The sequence below is a fragment of the Emys orbicularis genome, chromosome 20 (assembly GCF_028017835.1).
Source record: "Emys orbicularis isolate rEmyOrb1 chromosome 20, rEmyOrb1.hap1, whole genome shotgun sequence".
In the NCBI taxonomy this organism is placed as follows: Eukaryota; Metazoa; Chordata; order Testudines; family Emydidae; genus Emys; species Emys orbicularis.
Window position 1 is genome coordinate 1,360,161 of NC_088702.1, and position 21,254 is coordinate 1,381,414.

At 67.0% G+C, this 21,254-nt stretch overlaps 2 protein-coding genes across 2 annotated transcripts; both read left to right on the forward strand.

Annotated features, from left to right (window-relative positions):
- Nucleotides 1-432: 432 nt before the first annotated feature.
- RAB13 (RAB13, member RAS oncogene family) lies at nt 433-13,766 on the forward strand. Its single transcript, XM_065419877.1, has 8 exons — nt 433-565; nt 9,993-10,053; nt 10,483-10,543; nt 10,959-11,036; nt 11,953-12,042; nt 12,344-12,409; nt 12,903-12,953; nt 13,692-13,766. Exons 1-8 carry the CDS (start codon nt 442-444, stop codon nt 13,764-13,766), a joined length of 606 nt encoding a protein of 201 aa, XP_065275949.1. The 5' UTR covers nt 433-441.
- A 1,832-nt stretch (nt 13,767-15,598) lies between these two features.
- JTB (jumping translocation breakpoint) lies at nt 15,599-17,899 on the forward strand. The gene is made up of 5 exons (XM_065420605.1): nt 15,599-15,663; nt 16,277-16,317; nt 17,011-17,096; nt 17,371-17,450; nt 17,743-17,899. Exons 1-5 carry the CDS (start codon nt 15,599-15,601, stop codon nt 17,897-17,899), a joined length of 429 nt encoding a protein of 142 aa, XP_065276677.1.
- The last annotated feature ends 3,355 nt before the right edge of the window (nt 17,900-21,254 follow it).

Here is a 21,254-nt window from a genome sequence, read left to right on the forward strand (position 1 = left end):
TCCCCAGCCCTGGGCTCCCCCCACCCCAGTTCAGCCGGTGCCCCTCAATCCCCAGCCCTGGGCTCCCCCCACCCCCCAGCTCTGCCAGTGCCCCTCAATCCCCAGCCCTGGGCTCCCCCCACCCCAGTTCAGCCGGTGTCCCTCACTCCCGACCTGCAGCCCCTGCCAGCCCAGCTGGGGGCTTCTGCAGACAAATTGGAGGCCATTGACCCCTGTGCTGGAGTGGAGCCAGCCCCCGGTGTTAACCCTTCCCCAGCCGGGCTCGCCGCCCCCCCCCCCCCCCCCCCGCACAAGAGCCGGTTCTCCCCGGCCCGGCAGGAGGAGGGGTCGGGGCTTCCCCCACCCACCGGGCGCAGGCGGGAGGCGGAGCCGGCACCGCCCCTTGGCGCTTCCCGGCTGCAGGAAAGTTTTGCCCAGGAGCCGAGCGGCCCGGCCCGGGCCATGGCCAAGTCCTACGATCACCTCTTCAAACTGCTGCTGATCGGGGACAGCGGGGTGGGCAAGACCTGCCTGATCATCCGCTTCGCCGAGGACAACTTCACCAGCACCTACATCTCCACCATCGGTGAGTGCCCCCCCGGGCCCCCCCGAAATCCCCCCGGCCCCCTCTGCCTGGGGAACCCCCAACTTCACCAGCACCTACATCTCCACCATCGGTGAGTGCCCCCCCGGGCCCCCCATGAAATCCCCCCGGCCCCCTCTGCCTGGGGAACCCCCAACTTCACCAGCACCTACATCTCCACCATCGGTGAGTGCCCCCCTGGGCCCCCCCGGAACCTCCCCTGGCCCCTCTGCCTGGGGACCCCCCCGGGGAACCCCCAACTTCACCAGCACCTACATCTCCACCATCAGTGAGTGCCCCCCCAACCCCCCCCAGCCCCCTCTGCCTGGGGAACCCCCAACTTCACCAGCACCTACATCTCCACCATCGGTGAGTGCCCCCCGGGGCCCCCCACGAAATCCCCCCGGCCCCCTCTGCCTGGGGAACCCCCAACTTCACCAGCACCTACATCTCCACCATCGGTGAGTGCCCCCCCGGGCCCCCCCGACCCCCCCCAGCCCCCTCTGCCTGGGGAACCCCCAACTTCACCAGCACCTACATCTCCACCATCGGTGAGTGCCCCCCCGGAACGCCCCTGGCCCCCTCTGCCTGGGGAACCCCCCGGGGAACCCCCAATTTCACCAGCACCTACATCTCCACCATCGGTGAGTGCCCCCCCGACCCCCCCCAGCCCCCTCTGCCTGGGGAACCCCCAACTTCACCAGCACCTACATCTCCACCATCGGTGAGTGCCCCCCCGGGCCCCCCCGAACCCCCCCCGGCCCCTCTGCCTGGGGAACCCTCAACTTCACCAGCACCTACATCTCCACCATTGGTGAGTGCCCCCCCCGGCTCCCCCCTGACCCCTCTGCCTGAGGAACCCCCAACTTCACCAGCACCTACATCTCCACCATCGGTGAGTGCCCTCCCCCGGACCCCCCCCAGCCCCTCTGCCTGGAGAACCCCCAACTTCACTAGCACCTACATCTCCACCATCGGTGAGTGCCCCCCCGGACTCCCCGGCCCCTCTGCCTGGGGAACCCCCCGGGGAACCCCCAACTTCACCAGCACCTACATCTCCACCATCGGTGAGTGCCCCCCTGGGCCCCCCCGGAACCTCCCCTGGCCCCTCTGCCTGGGGAACCCCCTGGGGAACCCCCAACTTCACCAGCACCTACATCTCCACCATCGGTGAGTGCCCCTCCAACCCCCCCCCAGCCCCCTCTGCCTGGGGAACCCCCAACTTCAACAGCACCTACATCTCCACCATCGGTGAGTGCCCCCCCCAGCTCCTCTGCCTGGGGAACCCCCAACTTCACCAGCACCTACAACTCCACCATCGGTGAGTGCCCCCCCCGGAATCCCCCCAGCCCCCTCTTCCTGGGGAACCCCCAACTTCAGCAGCACCTACATCTCCACCATCGGATCCTCCCCTGGACCCACCTCTGGGGAACCCCTGCAACCTCCCCCACGCCAACGTTACCAGCACCTACATCTCCCCGATTGGTGAATGCCCCCTGATACCCTTCAGTCCAGCCCGCTGGGAAACCCCTATACCATTGGTGTGTGTCGCTTGGAACCTCCCCCCTGGGAACTCCCCATCCATCCCTGGTGAACCCCATGCCAACCTCACCAGCACCTACCTCCCCCCGAGCCTTCAGGCCACCCCTAAACTAGGAGCTCCCTACGTCAACCCGGCCCCCACAGCGTCACTTCCCCATCACTTGTATTACGATGGTCTCAGGACTGGGGGTGGGAGCCCCATTGCGCCAGGCCCTGCACAAATAGGTTCTGCCCTGAGGAGCTGGCAGTGGAAGTGTGTTACACCTCGTGAGCCCGTCTCCCTGGCAACCAGACCCAAACTGGGGGAGACACAGCCCGGGTACAGACAGACACACAGACACAGGTCAGTCCCGCACGGCCCAGGTACAGACAGACACGCGGACGCCGGCCAGTCCCACACGGCCCAGGTACAGACAGACACGCGGACGCCGGCCAGTCCCGCACGGCCCGGGTACAGACAGACATGCGGACACGGGTCAGCCCCACACAGCCCAGGTACAGACAGACACGCGGACGCCGGCCAGTCCCGCACGGCCCAGGTACAGACAGACACACGGACGCGGGCCAGTGATGCACGACCCAGGTACAGACAGACACGCGGACACGGGTCAGCCCCACACAACCCAGATACAGACAGACACGCGGACGCGGGCCAATCCCGCACGGCCCAGGTACAGACAGACACGCGGACGCAGGCCAGTCCCGCACGGCCCAGGTACAGACAGACATGCGGACACGGGTCAGCCCCACACAGCCCAGGTACAGACAGACACGCGGACGCGGGCCAGTCCCGCACGGCCCAGGTACAGACAGACACGCGGACGCCGGCCAGTCCCGCACAGCCCAGGTACAGACAGACACGCGGACGCCGGCCAGTCCCGCACGGCCCGGGTACAGACAGACATGCGGACACGGGTCAGCCCCACACAGCCCAGGTACAGACAGACACGCGGACGCCGGCCAGTCCCGCACGGCCCAGGTACAGACAGACATGCGGACGCAGGCCAGTCCCGCACGGCCCAGGTACAGACAGACATGCGGACACGGGTCAGCCCCACACGGCCCAGGTACAGACAGACACACGGACGCGGGCCAGTGATGCACGGCCCAGGTACAGACAGACACGCGGACGCAGGCCAGTCCCGCACGGCCCAGGTACAGACAGACATGCGGACACGGGTCAGCCCCACACGGCCCAGGTACAGACAGACACGCGGACGCGGGCCAGTCCCGCACGGCCCAGGTACAGACAGACACGCGGACACGGGCCAGTCCCGCACGGCCCAGGTACAGACAGACATGCGGACACGGGTCAGTCCCGCACGGCCCAGGTACAGACAGACACGCGGACGCCGGCCAGTCCCGCACGGCCCGGGTACAGACAGACATGCGGACACGGGTCAGCCCCACACGGCCCAGGTACAGACAGACACGCGGACGCGGGCCAGTCCCGCACGGCCCAGGTACAGACAGACACGCGGACGCAGGCCAGTCCCGCACGGTCCAGGTACAGACAGACATGCGGACACGGGTCAGCCCCACACGGCCCAGGTACAGACAGACACACGGACGCGGGCCAGTGATGCACGACCCAGGTACAGACAGACATGCGGACACGGGTCAGCCCCACACAGCCCAGATACAGACAGACACGCGGACGCGGGCCAGTCCCGCACTGCCCAGGTACAGACAGACACACGGACACGGGTCAGCCCCACACGGCCCAGGTACAGACAGACACGCGGACGCGGGCCAGTCCCGCACGGCCCAGGTACAGACAGACACGCGGACGCGGGCCAGTCCCGCACGTCCCAGGTACAGACAGACTCGCGGACGCGGGCCAGTCCCACACGGCCCAGGTACAGACAGACACGCGGACGCCGGCCAGTCCCGCACGGCCCGGGTACAGACAGACATGCGGACACGGGTCAGCCCCACACAGCCCAGGTACAGATAGACACGCGGACGCCGGCCAGTCCCGCACGGCCCAGGTACAGGCAGACATACGGACGCGGGCCAGTGATGCACGACCAAGTTACAGACAGACACGCGGACGCAGGCCAGTCCCGCACGGCCCAGGTACAGACAGACATGTGGACACGGGTCAGCCCCACACGGCCCAGGTACAGACAGACACACGGACGTGGGCCAGTGATGCACGACCCAGGTACAGACAGACATGCGGACACGGGTCAGCCCCACACAGCCCAGATACAGACAGACACGCGGACGCGGGCCAGTCCCGCACTGCCCAGGTACAGACAGACACACGGACCCGGGTCAGCCCCACATGGCCCAGGTACAGACAGACACGCGGACGCGGGCCAGTCCCGCACGGCCCAGGTACAGACAGACACACGGACGCGGGCCAGTGATGCACGACCAAGTTACAGACAGACACGCGGACGCGGGCCAGTCCCGCACGGCCCAGGTACAGACAGACATGCGGACACGGGTCAGCCCCACACAGCCCAGGTACAGACAGACACGCGGACGCGGGCCAGTCCCACACTGCCCAGGTACAGACAGACATGCGGACACGGGTCAGCCCCACACAGCCCAGGTACAGACAGACACGCGGACGCGGGCTAGTCCCGCACTGCCCAGGTACAGACAGACATGCGGACACGGGTCAGCCCCACACAGCCCAGATACAGACAGACACGCAGATGCGGGCCAGTCCCGCACGGCCCAGGTACAGACAGACATGCGGACACGGGTCAGCCCCACACAGCCCAGGTACAGACAGACACGCGGACGCGGGCCAGTCCCGCACGTCCCAGGTACAGACAGACTCGCGGACGCGGGCCAGTCCCACACTGCCCAGGTACAGACAGACACGCGGACGCCGGCCAGTCCCGCACGGCCCGGGTACAGACAGACATGCGGACACGGGTCAGCCCCACACAGCCCAGATACAGACAGACACGCAGATGCGGGCCAGTCCCGCACGGCCCAGGTACAGACAGACACGCGGACGCGGGCCAGTCCTGCACGGCCCAGGTACAGACAGACACGCGGACGCGGGCCAGCCCCGCACGGCCCAGGTACAGACAGACATGCGGACACGGGTCAGCCCCACACAGCCCAGATACAGACAGACACGCGGACGCGGGCCAGTCCCGCACGGCCCAGGTACAGACAGACACACGGACACGGGTCAGCCCCACATGGCCCAGGTACAGACAGACACGCGGACGCGGGCCAGTCCCGCACGGCCCAGGTACAGACAGACACACGGACGCGGGCCAGTGATGCACGACCAAGTTACAGGCAGACACGCGGACACGGGTCTGTCCCACACGGCCCAGTTGCAGACAGCTACACGGTCACGGGGAACGTGCACGGCCGGCGCTCTTCCTGTTTTCTGTTCGGGGTCGCTATTTCTAGGTAGTTTCTGGCTCATTTGTGTAGCAGCAAACTCCATTTCTTCTTGCTTTAAATTCATGTTTTCCCCTGGAGTTAAAGAATTGCCCCCTACAAATCCCCAGTGCCCGTGGGCCAGGTCAGGGGCCGCGCGGTGCTGCCCCTCTGCCAGACGTCCCGGTAAACGCTGGTTGCGGTGCTTGGGGGTATTTTGACTGTGGGGCCAGGTGCTGCAGAGACAGAGTGCGAGCCGGGCCCTGCCTGGGCCAGCCACAGTCTGAACCGAGCAGCTGGGTCCCCATGGCAGCGGTTTGGGGTGTATTATGGGCAGGCGCCACCCACGGCCAACAGGACGACATCTTGTTCCATACGGCCCTGTTCTCCTGCGCTGGCAGAGTCATGCCCCGCAAAGCCACTGATGTTTGTGAGGCGCCTGGTTCCTGTGGACGCCCGGAGAGCGGTTGGTCCTCGGATCGAGTGCCAACCTGGAACCCCTGATCCTGCTGGATAACCCCCCTGTCTGTCCATCGGTCTGGTCTCTGCCCAGCCCCAGGCAACTCTGCGTACAGAGCAGCAAGGGGTGGGCAGGCGAGGCCAGAGGAGTGGGGCTGGGGCGCCTCCTCCTGGGTATTCACTTGACAGGGTGCTCGGTCTGAGCTCAGAGCCCCTGGGATGGCCCAGGCCTGGTTCAGTGGTTAATGGGGACTGATGCACACTCACTAGTGAGCTTTGCCTCCCCCCCGCACTGCTCGCAGGCATCCTGTTCACTAGTGCCCTGCCCCCTGCACCTCTGAGCACTTGTGTGTGTGCGCACCTAGCGCTGCCCTGCACCCCGTGGCACAGGAGTGTGTGTGCATGTACATGCTTGTGCCCTGCCCCCATGGAGGGCAGTGTCCCGGACCCTGCGCCCCAAGGCACAGGCGTGTGTGTGTGTGTACATGCGTGTGCCCTGCCCCCGTGGAGAGCAGTGCCCTGGACCCTGCGCCCCATGGCACAGGTGTGTGTGTGTGTGCATGTACATGTGTGTGCCCTGCCCCCATGGAGGGCACTGCCCCGGACCCTGCGCCCCATGGCACAGGCATGTGTGTGCGTGTACATGCGTGTGCCCTGCCCCCGTGGAAGGCACTGCCCCGGACCCTGCGCCCCAAGGCACAGGCGTGTGTGTGCGTGTACATGCGTGTGCCCTGCCCCCGTGGAGGGCACTGCCCCGGACCCAGCGCCCCATGGCACAGGAGTGTGTGTGCGTGTACATGCGTGTGCCCTGCCCCCGTGGAGAGCAGTGCCCTGGACCCTGCGCCCCATGGCACAGGTGTGTGTGTGTGTGTGCATGTACATGCGTGTGCCCTGCCCCCGTGGAGGGCACTGCCCCGGACCCTGCGCCCCATGGCACAGGCATGTGTGTGCGTGTACATGCGTGTGCCCTGACCCCGTGGAGGGCACTGCCCCGGACCCAGCGCCCCAAGGCACAGGCGTGTGTGTGCGTGTACATGCGTGTGCCCTGCCCCCGTGGAGAGCAGTGCCCTGGACCCTGCGCCCCATGGCACAGGCATGTGTGTGCGTGTACATGCGTGTGCCCTGCCCCCGTGGAGGGCACTGCCCCGGACCCAGCGCCCCAAGGCACAGGCGTGTGTGTGCGTGTACATGCGTGTGCCCTGCCCCCGTGGAGAGCAGTGCCCTGGACCCTGCGCCCCATGGCACAGGCGTGTGTGTGCGTGTACATGCGTGTGCCCTGCCCCCATGGAGGGCAGTGTCCCGGACCCTGCGCCCCAAGGCACAGGCGTGTGTGTGCGTGTACATGCGTGTGCCCTGCCCCCGTGGAGAGCAGTGCCCCGGACCCAGCGCCCCATGGCACAGGCATGTGTGTGCGTGTACATGCGTGTGCCATGCCCCCGTGGAGGGCACTGCCCCGGACCCTGCGCCCCATGGCACAGGCGTGTGTGTGCGTGTACATGCGTGTGCCCTGACCCCGTGGAGGGCACTGCCCCGGACCCAGCGCCCCATGGCACAGGCGTGTGTGTGCGTGTACATGCGTGTGCCCTGCCCCCGTGGAGGGCACTGCCCCGGACCCTGCGCCCCATGGCACAGGCGTGTGTGTGTGTGTACATGCGTGTGCCCTGCCCCCGTGGAGGGCACTGCCCCGGACCCTGCGCCCCATGGCACAGGCGTGTGTGTGCGTGTACATGCGTGTGCCCTGCCCCCGTGGAGGGCACTGCCCCGGACCCAGCGCCCCATGGCACAGGCATGTGTGTGCGTGTACATGCGTGTGCCCTGCCCCCGTGGAGGGCACTGCCCCGGACCCAGCGCCCCATGGCACAGGCATGTGTGTGTGTGTACATGCGTGTGCCCTGCCCCCGTGGAGGGCACTGCCCCGGACCCAGCGCCCCATGATGCAGGCGACTCTGCTCAGGGAGTGAGTCTGGTTGCTTTGTCACCAGGCATGGAAGGCTCGTTCCCCCCCCCCCCCATGGGTCAGATGGGGAGGGGGCGGGAGGGCTGGCTGGGGATGCGGGTGGGGGCAGGTCACCCAGTGGTGTCCAGGACGCCTGGGTTCTTGCTGTGCCTCTGTCACGTGACCCGCTGGGCTGCCTTGGGCAAGTCCCTGTGAGTGCTCCCCTGCCCCCCAGGGCTGGGTGAGTGTGTGCAGTGCCCGGAGCCTGGGGGGGCACCGTACCCGGCATCTCCATCAGACCCGGGGCCAGCTCTGGCCCCTGAGGGCGAGAGCGTCAGTGATCCTCGGGCAGAGGCTTTGGCCCCAGCCAAGGGGCCGTGCGGGCTGGGGGCAGCGTCGCTGGGGCTGCAGGTCCCCCCCCCCCGGAGCTGGCAGCTCCCGTCCCAAGCCGGGGAGTTGCCCCTGAGATGGTGAAACAATTTCCTGGGCCTCAGGCAAGTGAGGGCGCTTATAGAGCCGTAAACAGCCTGACGCATCCGTGTGCCTCACACACAGGCTCCTGCGCTCGGGGCGCCCGGCGGGGAATTCCACTGCTCCAGCTCGCCCCAGTCCCAGTGGGTCGGTGGGGATGTGCCCCAGCTGCTGGCAGGAAGTCCCCTCCCACCCCCGAGGTCTCTGTTCCCAGCTCCGCTTCGCAGCCACTTGTCCTGCCTGTGCAGGCCGGGCCGGCAGGTGGGGACCCCGAGCTATGGCCAGGCCTCTGGGCCGGTCACATTCTGCCTCCTGGCCGTGAGCGGCGAGGTCTGCAAACCCCCGCGTGGCAAGAGCTTCCGGGGGCAGGCGGGAGGGTGCAGCCGGCCTGGGCTGCTGGGGCTTCCCATGGGAGTTGCAGGGACAGAGCCAAACCCTTGGCCCCATCTCCCGAGGGCTTCAAGAGCCCCCGGTTGGTCTGTTTCTGGCTCCCAGGGCAGCCCTGGCTCCACAGACCCCTCCCCGGGCCCCCCGTCACTAGGGTCTGAGGGCCAGCTCGTGTAGATCAGCCTCACTCCATACAGGACTACCCGGATCTCTGCCCGCTGTGGTTCTGGGGAGTCTCCATCTGCGGTGGGGCCCTCTTGCTGCCAGCCCCACAGAGCTGCTCAGGCAGGACGGCCCCCGCCTGGCTCCAGCCCAGCTCCGTGCCCCGGGAGACAGCTCCAAATGCACCTCATGTGCTGGGGGTCCGAGGGTGATGCCTGGGAGCAGGGCTGGAGAGGGGCGGGGCAGTGGGGCTGGAAGTCATTAGGTGCGGGGGGCTGCAATCTTTAATCTCCATTGGAAACTCCGAACCCCACTGACCACAAATCTCCTCCCCTGGGGGGGCTGCTTGGAGCTGCCCCCGTCCCGAGCCTGCTCCATGGTGCTGGGGGGGCGCACCGGGGATGCTGCATGTGGGGTCCCTGGTGCCAGGCTGAGAGTAGGGCCGGGGCTGCGTCATTCCTCTGCCCGCCCTGGGAAACGGGGCAGGAACCTCCCCCCCCCCCCCCCCCGAGGGCGGCCCCCCGGCCCAACACGCAGCGTCCCTGGCAGGGAGGGTCTGGACAGGGCCGGGCTGGGGGGGCTGCAGGATGCACCAGAGGCTCCGTCTGTCTGGCTTCCCCCACCCCGCCGCCATGTGCAGCCAGCCAGACAATAGCGGGACAGTGGGGGGTGCGGGCGTGATGCCAGCGGCTGCTGCGGGAGGCCAAGGGCTCTGCGCTCCCACCCGCTTGCAGCCTGTTTATTCACTGCGGGGGGGCACCCGCCTTGGACTTTGCTCCCTGGGGCGTCAGGTTGTTGCTGGGAGACCGGAGATGTGCGGGGGGGCTGGGGGCTGGATTGTGTTTGGGAGAAGGGTGAATATTGCAGGGCAGGAGAGTGGGGATACAGCCCCAGGCTGGCACTGCCCGCCCGCCCTGCCACAGCCCCCAGCCCGGCCCATCCCCGCCCCCCAACGCAGCCTGTGCTGGGGGCAGGCGTGAGTCCAGTCACCCCAGGCCAGCGCCGCTGCCTCCAGCAGCCCTGCAGTTGGCCTGGCCCCGGGGTGGGGGTCGTGCCGGGGCCCCTGGACCCTCCCCTTGCGGCTCTGATGGCGTCATCCGTCTTGTGTTCCAGGGATCGACTTCAAAATCCGGACAGTGGAAATTGAGGGGAAAAAGATCAAACTCCAGGTCTGGTAAGTGGGACCCCGTCCCCAGCAAAGCTGCCCCCAGCCCCCGTCTCCAGCCACACCACAGCTAGAGCCCTGCCTAGCACCTACAGGGCCAGGGGCAGGGCTGGGGGGCAGGCTGGGGGGTACTGCCATGGCCCCAGGGCTGGGAAGGGGGGATCCGGAGCCTGCCCGCACTGGGCTGCCAGTTCAGGCCCTGGATGGCGGCTGTGCCCTGCTGCGGGTCGCCAGTCTGCCCCCACCCCATGGAGCAGCAACCAGCGCCTGTCGTCCTCCTGGGCAGGGGGGCCGAGGCTGGGTCAGCCGTGGAGGCAGAACCAGGGTCCCCCAGGGCAGGGTGGTTGCCCCAGGAATCCCCCCCACTCCCCCCGTGGATCCCAGGGCAGCCCTTGGGGTTGGAGACGCTGCTGACCCCTTTCCCCTCCTCTCTCGCAGGGACACGGCAGGACAGGAGAGGTTTAAAACCATCACGACGGCGTATTACCGAGGAGCCATGGTACAGCGCTGGGCCCAGCCTCACCAGGGCACCCCCGTGGCCGAGCTGGGAATAGGGCCCAGAAGCCCCAGGAAGGGGAGTCTGGCCCAGTGCTCCTGGCAGCAGGCGCCTGCCAAGCAGGGAGGGGAATGTGGGGGCTCAGAGAAGCCCATGCCCCCCCCTCCGACAGTGCAGCTGGGAGTGGGGCAGTGCCTCTATCTCAGTGGGCCCCACTGGAGGGAGTGGGGCTAGCCTGGAACTCTGGTGGGCCATCCGGAGGATCTGGGGCCCGGGCCCCTGCCAGGCAATGGGGGTGGGAGGTGCTCAGTCCAAGCTCCTCCATTAACCATTGGGGGGCTTCCGGGCACTGCTGAGGGCCAGGCTAGCAGGGGCCTAGAGCCCGGGTCCAGCCCCACTGAGCGAGCATCTCTTCCAGGGAATCATCCTCGTCTATGACATCACGGATGAGAAATCCTTCGAGAACATCCAGAACTGGATGAAGAGCATCAAGGAGGTGGGGGGAAGGGAGGCTGGGGGAGGGAGCTGTGTCATGGCTGGGGGTTGTGGGGGGGAGCTGTGCAAGGGCCATGGTCTGGTCCTCACCCACATGAGGTGTTATGTGGGGTTACAAGTTGCTCAGGGCTGGGCTAGCAGGGGGCTGCGGGTCGGGAGTGAGGGGCGGAGGCGGATGGGAGCAGGGGGCTGCGGGTCAGGAGTGAGGGGCACCGGCAGAGGCGGATGGGGGCAGGGGGCTGCGGGTCGGGAGTGAGGGGCGGAGGCGGATGGGGGCAGGGGGCTGCGGGTCGGGAGCGAGGGGCGGAGGCGGATGGGGGCAGGGGGCTGTGGGTCGGGAGCGAGGGGCGGAGGCGGATGGGGGCAGGGGGCTGCGGGTCGGGAGTGAGGGGCGGAGGCGGATGGGGGCAGGGGGCTGTGGGTCGGGAGCGAGGGGCGGAGGCGGATGGGGGCAGGGGGCTGCGGGTCGGGAGCGAGGGGCGGAGGCGGATGGGAGCAGGGGGCTGCGGGTCAGGAGTGAGGGGCACCGGCAGAGGCGGATGGGGGCAGGGGGCTGCGGGTCGGGAGTGAGGGGCGGAGGCGGATGGGGGCAGGGGGCTGCGGGTCGGGAGTGAGGGGCGGAGGCGGATGGGGGCAGGGGGCTGTGGGTCGGGAGCGAGGGGCGGAGGCGGATGGGGGCAGGGGGCTGCGGGTCGGGAGCGAGGGGCGGAGGCGGATGGGGGCAGGGGGCTGCGGGTCGGGAGCGAGGGGCGCCGGCAGAGCTGTGACCATGGGGAATGCAGGACTGGGGGCCGGTTGGGGATGTGAGGGAGGGGTGGGGGTACCTGGAGGATGGCTGAAGGGGGACTCAGAGGGGGGATGGATGGTGGGCTCGGGGCCCAGGGGTTGATCTCCCCCAGATCTGCTCTCTCCTCCAGAACGCTTCTGCGGGGGTGGAGCGCCTCCTCCTGGGGAACAAGTGTGACATGGAGACCAAGCGCAAGGTGCAGCGGGAGAGTGCAGAGAAGGTACGGGGGGGGACACCTCAGGTCGGTGGCACGAGTGCCACTGTCCTTCATGGCTGGATTGGGGGGTGGGGGCAGCTGGGCACAGGGTGGCAGCCCCCAGCGGCGCTGAATGCAGCAGAGTCCCAAGGGCCAGGCCTTGCTTCTCCCATCTCACCCCCCTGTCTTGGGGTGTCTCTGAGGCCGTGATTGTGTCTCCCCGGGATGGAGGGGCAGCCGTGCCGGGTCTCGGCCATTAGCGAGAGGGAAGGAGGTCGGGGGGGCTGTGGGTGCCTGGCTCAAAGGTCCCTTTCTCTCCCGGCAGCTCGCGAAGGAACATGGGATCCGGTTCTTTGAGACTAGTGCCAAGTCCAGTGTGAACGTGGAGGAGGTAAGCAGGGCGGGACCTGGCTCCCTGCCAGGGGACGACTCCCCGAGGTCCCTGGGCCCTGCCCCGTCGTGCCTCCAGCCCCCTGCACTGGGCACTCACTGCCTAGGGGCAGCCTGGGAGAAGCAGCCCCCAGGCCGGCCCACGAGGGCTGCTGCCAGGGGCTGGGTGGTGGGTGGTGCAGTGCCCGTGGGGAGGGAAGAGAGGTCTCTCCCGGTATCTGGGCTGTAGGAGGACCCCAGGCAGATCTCTTGCCCATCCCTGGAATGGATTGGGTGGGGGGCTCCAGTGAGGCTGTGAGACCCACCCTCAGGACCTCTGGCCCACAGGCAGGTCCTCCCCATGTGTTCCCATGGAAGCGGGGAGAGGGGGACGCTAAGATTCACCCAGAGGCTCTTGTTTCCCACTGCTAAGCGTCCCCTCCCCCAGCCAGCTCACAGCCCCCACCCCAGTGTCCCTGGCTGGCCTTCCCTAACCTGCTCCTCTCTCCCCTCAGGCCTTCAACACCCTGGCCCAGGACATCCTGCTGAAATCCACCAAGAAACTGGTGAGCATGCGGGGTCCAGGCGGGCTAGGGAGTCCCCCGAGTTAGAGGTGACCTGCGCAGCTCGGCCTCCTTCCAGCAGGTGGCGTTGAGATGGGGACAGAAAAGCAGCATGAATCTGCCTTTCCCCATGAATGATCTTGCTTTTCTCCAGCACCTCCCTCCCCTGGTGCTGAGATGCAGCCACCTCTGGGGTGGGGCGTGGGGACTGGTTCTACAGGGATCCCTCGTCTGGGGCTGAGATGCAGCCACCTCTGGGGTGGGGCGTGGGGACTGGTTCTACAGGGATCGCTCGTCTGGTGCTGAGATGCAGCTGCCCCTGGGGTGGGGCGAGGGACTGGTTATACAGGGATCCATTGTCTGGTGCTGAGGTGCAGCCACCTCTGGGGTGGGGCGCAGAAGCTGTTTAACCATCACACTGCCGTGCTATACAGCAGGCTAGGCCAGGACCCTGGTGAGGCTATGGTATCTAAGGCTGATGGGAACACCCCACATTGGAACATGGCCAGGGCAGTAATTTGGGATCTTTAATGATCACTGGTGGCGAAGCCGGACCCCAGACCGCACTCCCAGCAGCACAGCGCCCCCTAGTGCCCTGTCGGGGCATTGGCTCAGTCACGCTGCTCATAGGGAGCCCATCCTGGGGCATGGGGACCGCCCTGGCTCAGAGGAGAGCGCCCCCACTGAGTGACCCCGGGCTGAAAGGGCACCCGATAGTGACTGGCTCACTCTCTCTTTCAGGGTAAAACCCCCAAAGGGAACCTGGACTTGAAAAATGCTCCAAAGAAAAGCAGCAGTAAATGCGCCGTGGTCTAGCAGCAGCCACGCCGCAGGAGCACCCCAGGGTGCCACCCCTCCCGGGCGCCACGCTGGAGCACGTAGTGCCACTGTGCCACTCCTCTCCTTTCTGCCACTCTCCTGTTCCTCGGTGACAGCGTGGGCCGGGCAGCTCCCTGCAGCTGGGCAGAGCTGAGCTCCGGAGCTGGGGTCTCTGAGGGGGCCAGTCAATCTTCCAGCTGCTTGTGTGCTCCGAGAGAGGAGGAACGGGAGGCGACCTGCAGGCTGATTTGGGGAAGGGAGCAGAGGGGGGAGGGAGAGTGAAGAGGGAGGAGCTGGAGAAGAGGGGGGCTGCAGAGAGGAAGGGCAGGGGAGAGGGCAGTGATGCGGGGGAGACCTGGCCATGCTGCAGCCGCTAGTTGCTCCCAGGGGCGCGTTGATTCGAAGCCCTGGGAAGCCGGGATCCCTTCTCCCAAACCAGCCTGCGGGTCCCCCGGGGTCCAGGCAAACACTGTCAATAGGACTGGCTGCTCCATCACACATAGGAATGACTGTCGAAAACCCGGGGCCCCCAAGCCCAACGTGGGGCCCAGTGTCTCCGCTGCCAGGGGCCGGCAGAGCCCCCTGCGTGCCTCCGGCGCCCGGCGCGATGTAATTAACAATATAAAGCCCCAGCGTGTGCCTTCGCTCTCGGCTCCAGGGTGTTTCTTTGACAGCACCGACTATGGGCAGCACGGAGGCTGGTGTGGGGCTGCCCTGCTGCATGTGCCTGAGACCATCGACACAAAGAGCCTTAAAGGGCAAATTTCACACCCCTGCTCCACCCGGGTTCTGCTTTTCTCCTGGGCCTCTCACAGCTGAGCCCATGAAAACGGGCACCTGTGTCCCTTTTGTTTCCTGTGCTGGGTCTTGTGCTCCTGGCCGGCCTGTCCAACCCCCAGCAAGGCAGCTGCAGCCCCCAGAGCCAGGCTGGGCGAGCTCAGACCTTTGATTGAACCAGCTTCTGCTGGGGGAAGAGAAAAGCCTTCGAGCTGCACAGCGTCGTGTTTGCCATGTGACCCCCGCCGCGAGGCCGGCTGCCTGCAGTGCCCTCTGCGGGGCAGCCCCTGGCCTCTGGCTCCCAGCACCCTAAGACAGGAGCCCCCCCAGGCCAGGCCCACAGGAGCGGCTCTCGCCCCCACCCCAGCACAGGCTTGCTTGGGCCAAGGAGACTCCGTGGGCTGATGTGGAGGTGGGACGGGCCCTGGGCCAGAGCTGCCTGCAGGGACCAGAGCAGGACAGGAACCTGGGTCCTGAGGCGAGTGCTCTGCTGGGGGGGCTCCTGCCCATCTTGCCCCCAGGCCCTCGGAGCAGCGTCTCCCCCGGGGCATGGGGCACGCGGGGGCAGCTCATCCCTGCCTTGCCCCGGCCAGCGGGGTCTAGTGCGGGGAAGGAACGGGGACCCCGTGGGCAGCGCCAGGCCTGGGGGTCCCGTGTCTGGGGCTGAGCCGGGGGTTAGGGGGCTGCCCCCCCCAACCGCTGGCCCGTCCTGAGGGCTGGGCTGGCCCCGATCCTGCCCGGGGGGGGGGGCGCTGCACCCAGCTATGGGGGGCTGAGACCCCCAGCTATGGGGGGAGCGGATTCCCCAGCTCCAGGGGCTGCCCCATAGACCACGCCCCCAGCCAGGCCCCGCCCCATGGACCTCGCCCCCGCGAGCCCCTGGAATCCTCCCGCAGCCTGCGCCTGTCCCGTCATGCCTCGCGCCGCCGTCGTCACTCTGGCCCCGCCTCTCGCTGGCAGTTCCCAGAAGGCCCCGCGAAGGCCAAGATGGCGGCGCCGCGAGCAGGGCGAGGCGGGTGAGAGCGAGGTCGGGTCACCCCCCCCCCGTCGCCATGGGGCCGCGCGCGCTGGGGCGCTGCGTCCTGCTCGCGCTCGGCGCCCTGGTCTGGAGCCTCAGGTGAGCGGGGCCCGGGAGACCCCCTCGGACCCTCCCTGCGCCCCCAGAAACCCCGCTGGGTCCCCCCGTAGTCCCCCCCCGCTGCCACCCTGCCCCCCCCGGAGCCCCCCCCGCCTGGCCTCCCTGCCCGGCCCCGCGGGGTCCCCGCCTGCTCCCCCCCCGCTGCCGCCCTGCCCGGCCCCGCTGGGAGCCCGACCTGCCCCCCCCCCACTGGACCCCCGCTGGGTCCCCGCCTGCCCCCCCCCCCGCTGCCCTGCCCCGCTGGGAGCCCCCCCGCTACCGCCTTGCCCCCCCGCTGGGAGCCCCGCCTGCCCTGGACCCCCCTGGCCTGTGCCACCCAGCTGCGCCCCCCACCGCCTGACCCCCCCACGGAGCCACCCTCTGGCCGTGGGGAGCCGGGGCCTGGCGCTGGAGGCCCCGCAGGTGCAGGGGGGGGCTGAGGGTTTAGCCGGGCAAACGGGTGAAGCTGCGGGCGAAGCCCCCGTGGCTTTGGCAGCCTGTGAGCGGCCCTGGCCCCCTGGCTGGGCAGGGCCCTGGGGCGGAGCCGCCCCCTTGCTCGGTCCCGAGAGCCCCCCTGGTTTACTACACTGGCCCCTTTCTGATTTCCTTGCAGGCTGGCAGAGGCGACGGCGTCGAGTGAGGCCAAGCGCTCAGGTGGGTGCCAGGCGATGGAGCTGGCGCTGCTAATGTGCCCATGGTTGCGGGGCCTGGTTTGTGGAGAGCTGGCACCCGTCTGGCCTGCAGGGCTCTTACTGGCAGCGGGGTCAGGGCAGGAGCACGGCTCTTCCTGGAGATAAAGCCCCCGCACTTGAGCCCCCCGGGGTGAGCTGCGGTGCCATAATACAAGTCCTCAGCTACACACACACCCCCTCCCCGGTGGGGTTTATCCCTGGGGCCTCTGTGTGGGACTGAGAATCCCAGCAGAGCATCCCATTGCAATGAGAATGCACATGCTCCAGATGCACTAATTCTCCTGTGAGGGGCAGGGCCTGGGGGTGGGTGACTCACTGGGGGCAGAGCCTGGAGCTCCTGGCTCCCCACACTGAGTTTGGGTTTGACCCAGACTCCCTTGGTGACATCATAGGGATGGGGGGAGGCTGTTGGCCAGAAAGTATCAAAGACCCTTTTCTTGGGGGCCCCCCGCCCTGGCATGTGCTCTGCTGGGGCTCAGTCAGTGTCACTCACAAGCTTGTTAGACTCAGTGGAAACCTGACGAGTGCTGACAGTAAAATCTTTCTTCTGCCTGGGTGTCGTCTGCCCTTCTATCCAAAGTGGCACCTCCTCTCCGCAGCCTGGCCGCTCCGATTGCAGGCCCAGACTCTGAACCCCTCTCCCCTCTCTTCTCAGTGAGCCCGCTGGTGGCCACGCTGTGCTGGCAAGCAGAAGACTTTGTCGTTGTTCAGGATTGTGCCCCATGCACGATCTTCCAAGCAGTAAGTGGAGACGAACTGCCCTGCAGCTGGGTAGCAGGGCCGGGGGTGGGGGGCTCGCTGTCTAGTGCTGGTGGTTACACCCTGCCCTGGTCCCTTGCTTGGGGAGTGCTGCGTGGGATGCACCCTGCCTGGGTCAGCCTGAAGATCCCTCAGGGTGGGGGGGGGGAGACACCAGCTGTTGTGCCCCGCGGAGCAGAGACCCCTCAGGGCTGGCAGGGGGAATGACACAGCCTGCCCCGCAGAGTGTGTGAAAGTGGGTTTGGTTTGATTGCAGAAGACGATGCCCGAGTGCAGCACGACTGGCTTCATCGAGCAAATTAACTGTGCCGTGTCCAAGAAGGAGGAGTACAGGAGGTAAGCCAAGGCCGGGACCCTGCGGTTCGGTTTGGCTCAGGCGCAGTGTGGGGCGGCCCGGGCTCACTGGGACAGAGCCCGGGGAGGCACATTGGGCTCCTGGGCGTGGCTGCTTCATGCTGTATCCGGAGCACCTCAGCTCGGGGGGGGGGGGAGAGACTGCACCTAGCATGGCTATAATGGGGCCCACTGCAGCCAGCCTCCCCTGTAATCCGCTGGCCAAGCCGTTTGGAGCTGCCTGGCTGTGCGGCGCTCCGATCCCAGCCCTGTCGACTCTCTCCTCTCTCTGCAGCTGCCGCTCAGTGGTGACGGAAGCACACAGCTTCTGGAAGTTCGAGGGGGCCATGATCTGTGTGGCTGTGGTCTTTGCCCTGTTGGTCATGTGCCGCCAGAGGGTGCTGGACAGGAAGGCCCTGGAGAAAGTTCGCAAGCAGATCGAGTCCATTTAGTATCTGTCGACCTCCCAGCAGCCCCGGTGCTGCCCACCTCCTCTGTCCTGTGCGGGGAACTGGGGCACGGATGCTAATCCCCTTTCCCGCTCCAGGGAGCTGCAGGAGGAGGAGACTGGCGTCAGAGACCGAGATCTGCTGTGTCCTGGCAGAGAGCACCTCTCTGACCGCTTGGGAGCGTGGTTCAGCCAACTCAGAGCCACGCCGAACGCCACTCGGCTTGCTCCTTGGAGACTCAGCAGCCGGCTGGGGGTTCCCCTCGGTCCATCTCACCTGCCATGAGGAGGGCCGGGGTCCCATCCCTTCTTAGCCCCTTCTCTCCTGCCGTCAGTGCGCACGAGGAGTCCCTTTGTGACTGGCAGCTCCTGGTGGGATATGGGGCGTGTGCCCAGTGGGGGCTGCCACCTTGCATCCCTCAGAATTAATGCAGCCCCCCTCCTTCCGCAGGTTCGGAGACAGTAAACCCTGAGCCTGGATGCAGGAGCCGCCTCTGGGCAGCCAGTGCCCTGCTGTGCTGGCTGTCCAGCCCGGTGCAGTGAGGGAGGCTGTTGGTTAATACAGGCCGCAGGCTGGGGGGGACTTGCTGTCCAGTTCCTGCCGGAGCAGAGCGTGACCCTGCCTGGCTGAGGGGCAGCAAGGGACAGCGCAGCCCTCGAGCAAAGGAGGGACGCCATTGGCAGCGGCTCCTCCGTTCCCTCAGGGTGACATGTAGTCCCGGGCAGCTGGCTTGTCTGCTCAGGGAGTCCGGCCAGCCCTCTCCCTGCCCTGGGTGCATCCGTCCCATGACCCCAGAGCAGCAGGCCAGGTCCTGGCACACGCTTCCCTGCTGCTCCGTGCTGATGCTGGGGCTGGTCTCGGGGGCACGAGGGGCTCGAAGCTTGTCCAGCCTGTTTGCAGTGAGCTTATCAGACCAGCCCCATGGCTCTGCTTTAACGAGTGCTAGGATCAGGGGAGATGTGGGCACGGTTTCCTCTAGCTGGGTGACCGGCACTGCCTGCCCGTGATGCAGCCGCCTGCAGGGGATGGGGGAGCTGCTCCCCCCGGCTGGCTGTGGGGTTGCCGGGATCCCTGTGGTAGGAAACTGCTGGGCTGGCCACTGTCCTGGAGTGGTGCTGCCCCTCCCCGGGCACCGTGTTGGGCTGATGCTATTACCCCTGCCAGCACAGCGCCTCCTGCAGGTGTAGAAGGAGCTCAGCCAGGCCTCTGGGCACCAATGTGCCCTTCTACCTAGGAATGCCGAGGTTAGCCGCTTCCCTCATGTCCCCGTCACCCCGGTTCTAGGGCAGCAAGTCCTGGCCAAGCCAGTGTCTCTCGCAGCTGAGGGTCTGGAGCAACAGGCAGGGCAAAGATTTGCCCTGGGGGCCTGGTGGTGTCCCCTGGGCTTAGGGCTTTGATCAGTGTCCAGCTCCTGGGGTAAGTCCCAGCGCTGACCTCCCGCTCTGCCAGACCAGTCTCCTGGGAACCACGTGTCTTGTCACACTGCGCCCTGAACCTGTGCAGGGGCAGGCTGGGTGCATGGGAGGGGATGGAGGAGATGTCTCTGGTGCTGGTAATGGGCATCAGTCTGAGCTCAGTGGTCCGTGTTCCTGTCCCATCCTGCGGGCAATGATCTGAGCATGCCAGGGAGCCCATGTCACAGCTGTCACTAATTACCCCCTTCAAAGACCAGGGAGCCATGCCCCCTGCAGGTGGGTTCCCTCCAGCGCTGGCTGGGACCAGCTCCTCCTAAACTCCCTAGGATAACATTGATTAAAGCGCTGAGTGTCGCCTGCTCCTGGCTGCACCTCGGGAACGGCGAGGGGGATGAAAGCTCCCATGTTCTCTGGGCTGCCCAGGCTCACAGCAGGGTCGGGGCAGCCCTGCAGGGGGACAGAAGAGACTGACATGGATGTTTAGGAACTTCCCAACAGCCTGCTTGTCCCTGCCCCAGCCGGAGTGGGCTGGGCTGGGATCTGGAGCGCCATTTAAACATCCCTCCCCCCATGAGCTGGCCTGTCTCCGGGTGTTACCGGCCGGTGCATGGAAGGGGCAGTGGGCCAAGCCCTCCCTCGGGCGCCCCGGACATCGGCAGAGAGGGGAGCGTGGGCGCCGCTGGAGCTAAGTGGGAGCTGGGATTCAGGCTTGTCTCCTGGGGCTGCCCTTGTGCTGAGGGAGGTTCTGTGTCATTGCTCCGGGGGGGGGGGGGGGGGCGCATGTCCTCCCACACGCCCAGCTGCTCCCCCATCTCGCTGGAGAGCAGCCCCGTGCACTGCTGTACAGCACCCTCCAACCTCCCCCCAGCAGAGCGCCCCGCAACCATCCCCCCGGTGCAGCTAGCGTCGCTCCCTGTGGGACAGGCCCAGGAAGGCGCCCGACCAGCCCCGCAGAGCTCCTGCTGCTCCCATAAGGGGAGAGTTACAGCTCACGGCTCCCTCCCCCGCCCGGGTACCTGCAGCCCTCCTGTTCCGGTCCCCTTAGTGCTGCCCGGGGCCGAGCCCTGGGCTCAGTTGCTCCGTGGGGCTGAGGTGACTGACCCTTGGTGCCAGGCTCCAGAGCTGGTGACCTGGGACCCAGTGCTGCCAGGGGGTCTCTGGGGCAGACCCTCACCCAGGCCTGGCGGTTCCCAAGAACAGGCTGGCTCGAATCCTCCCCTCTGCTCTCCCTCCAGTCTCAGCTCGCTGGGGGGTGTCACCTGCCCGCTAGACAGAGGCTGCAGGTGGCCACGCTTGGCTCAGCTCGAACGGTTGGGGTTTATTTTTTTAAAAGGCTTTTACAAAACCGAATGGAACCAAGAATGTCATTAAAAATCCTTTCAAAGCAGTGGTTTGGTTTGGCTGTAAGGTCAAAGCGTCTGGCTAAGGGGGCAAGCGGTGGGGGGGCCGGGCAGCGAGGGGGCTGGGGGAGCTAGGGGGCTGGTTTCACCGTCTCGGCTGAGCAGCGCCTCTGGGAACTGGGTGTTCGGAGGATCGGGAGGCTGGGCTCAGGCACCTGAATCTCTCGTGGAGCTTGAGCCCTGCAAAGTGCTGTAGGGACCAGGGCAAGTCGTGACCCTTGGAGCAGCAGGACAGGGGTAAACATGGCCCTAGGTCTTGGCAGGGTTGGGGCCCTGGGCGTAGAGCCAGCGGGGGAGGGCAGCTCAGGCTGCTCGCCGCTAGATTTAGGAGCCTGTTGGCAGGGCCCCATGTTCCAAAGTGTCCCTCTCTCAAGTGCTAGGGGGACTTAAAGGCTGGGAGTTGTGGGGGCTCAGCAGGGCCGACTGGTGCCAGGGGAGGCTGTGGCCCCCCCGCCGTAGTCTAAAGGGCCATGCTGCTGCCGGGGTGGGGGTGTGCCCAGCACCTGGGGCTGCCCTGGAGACAGCAGGAGACCCCAGCCCTGC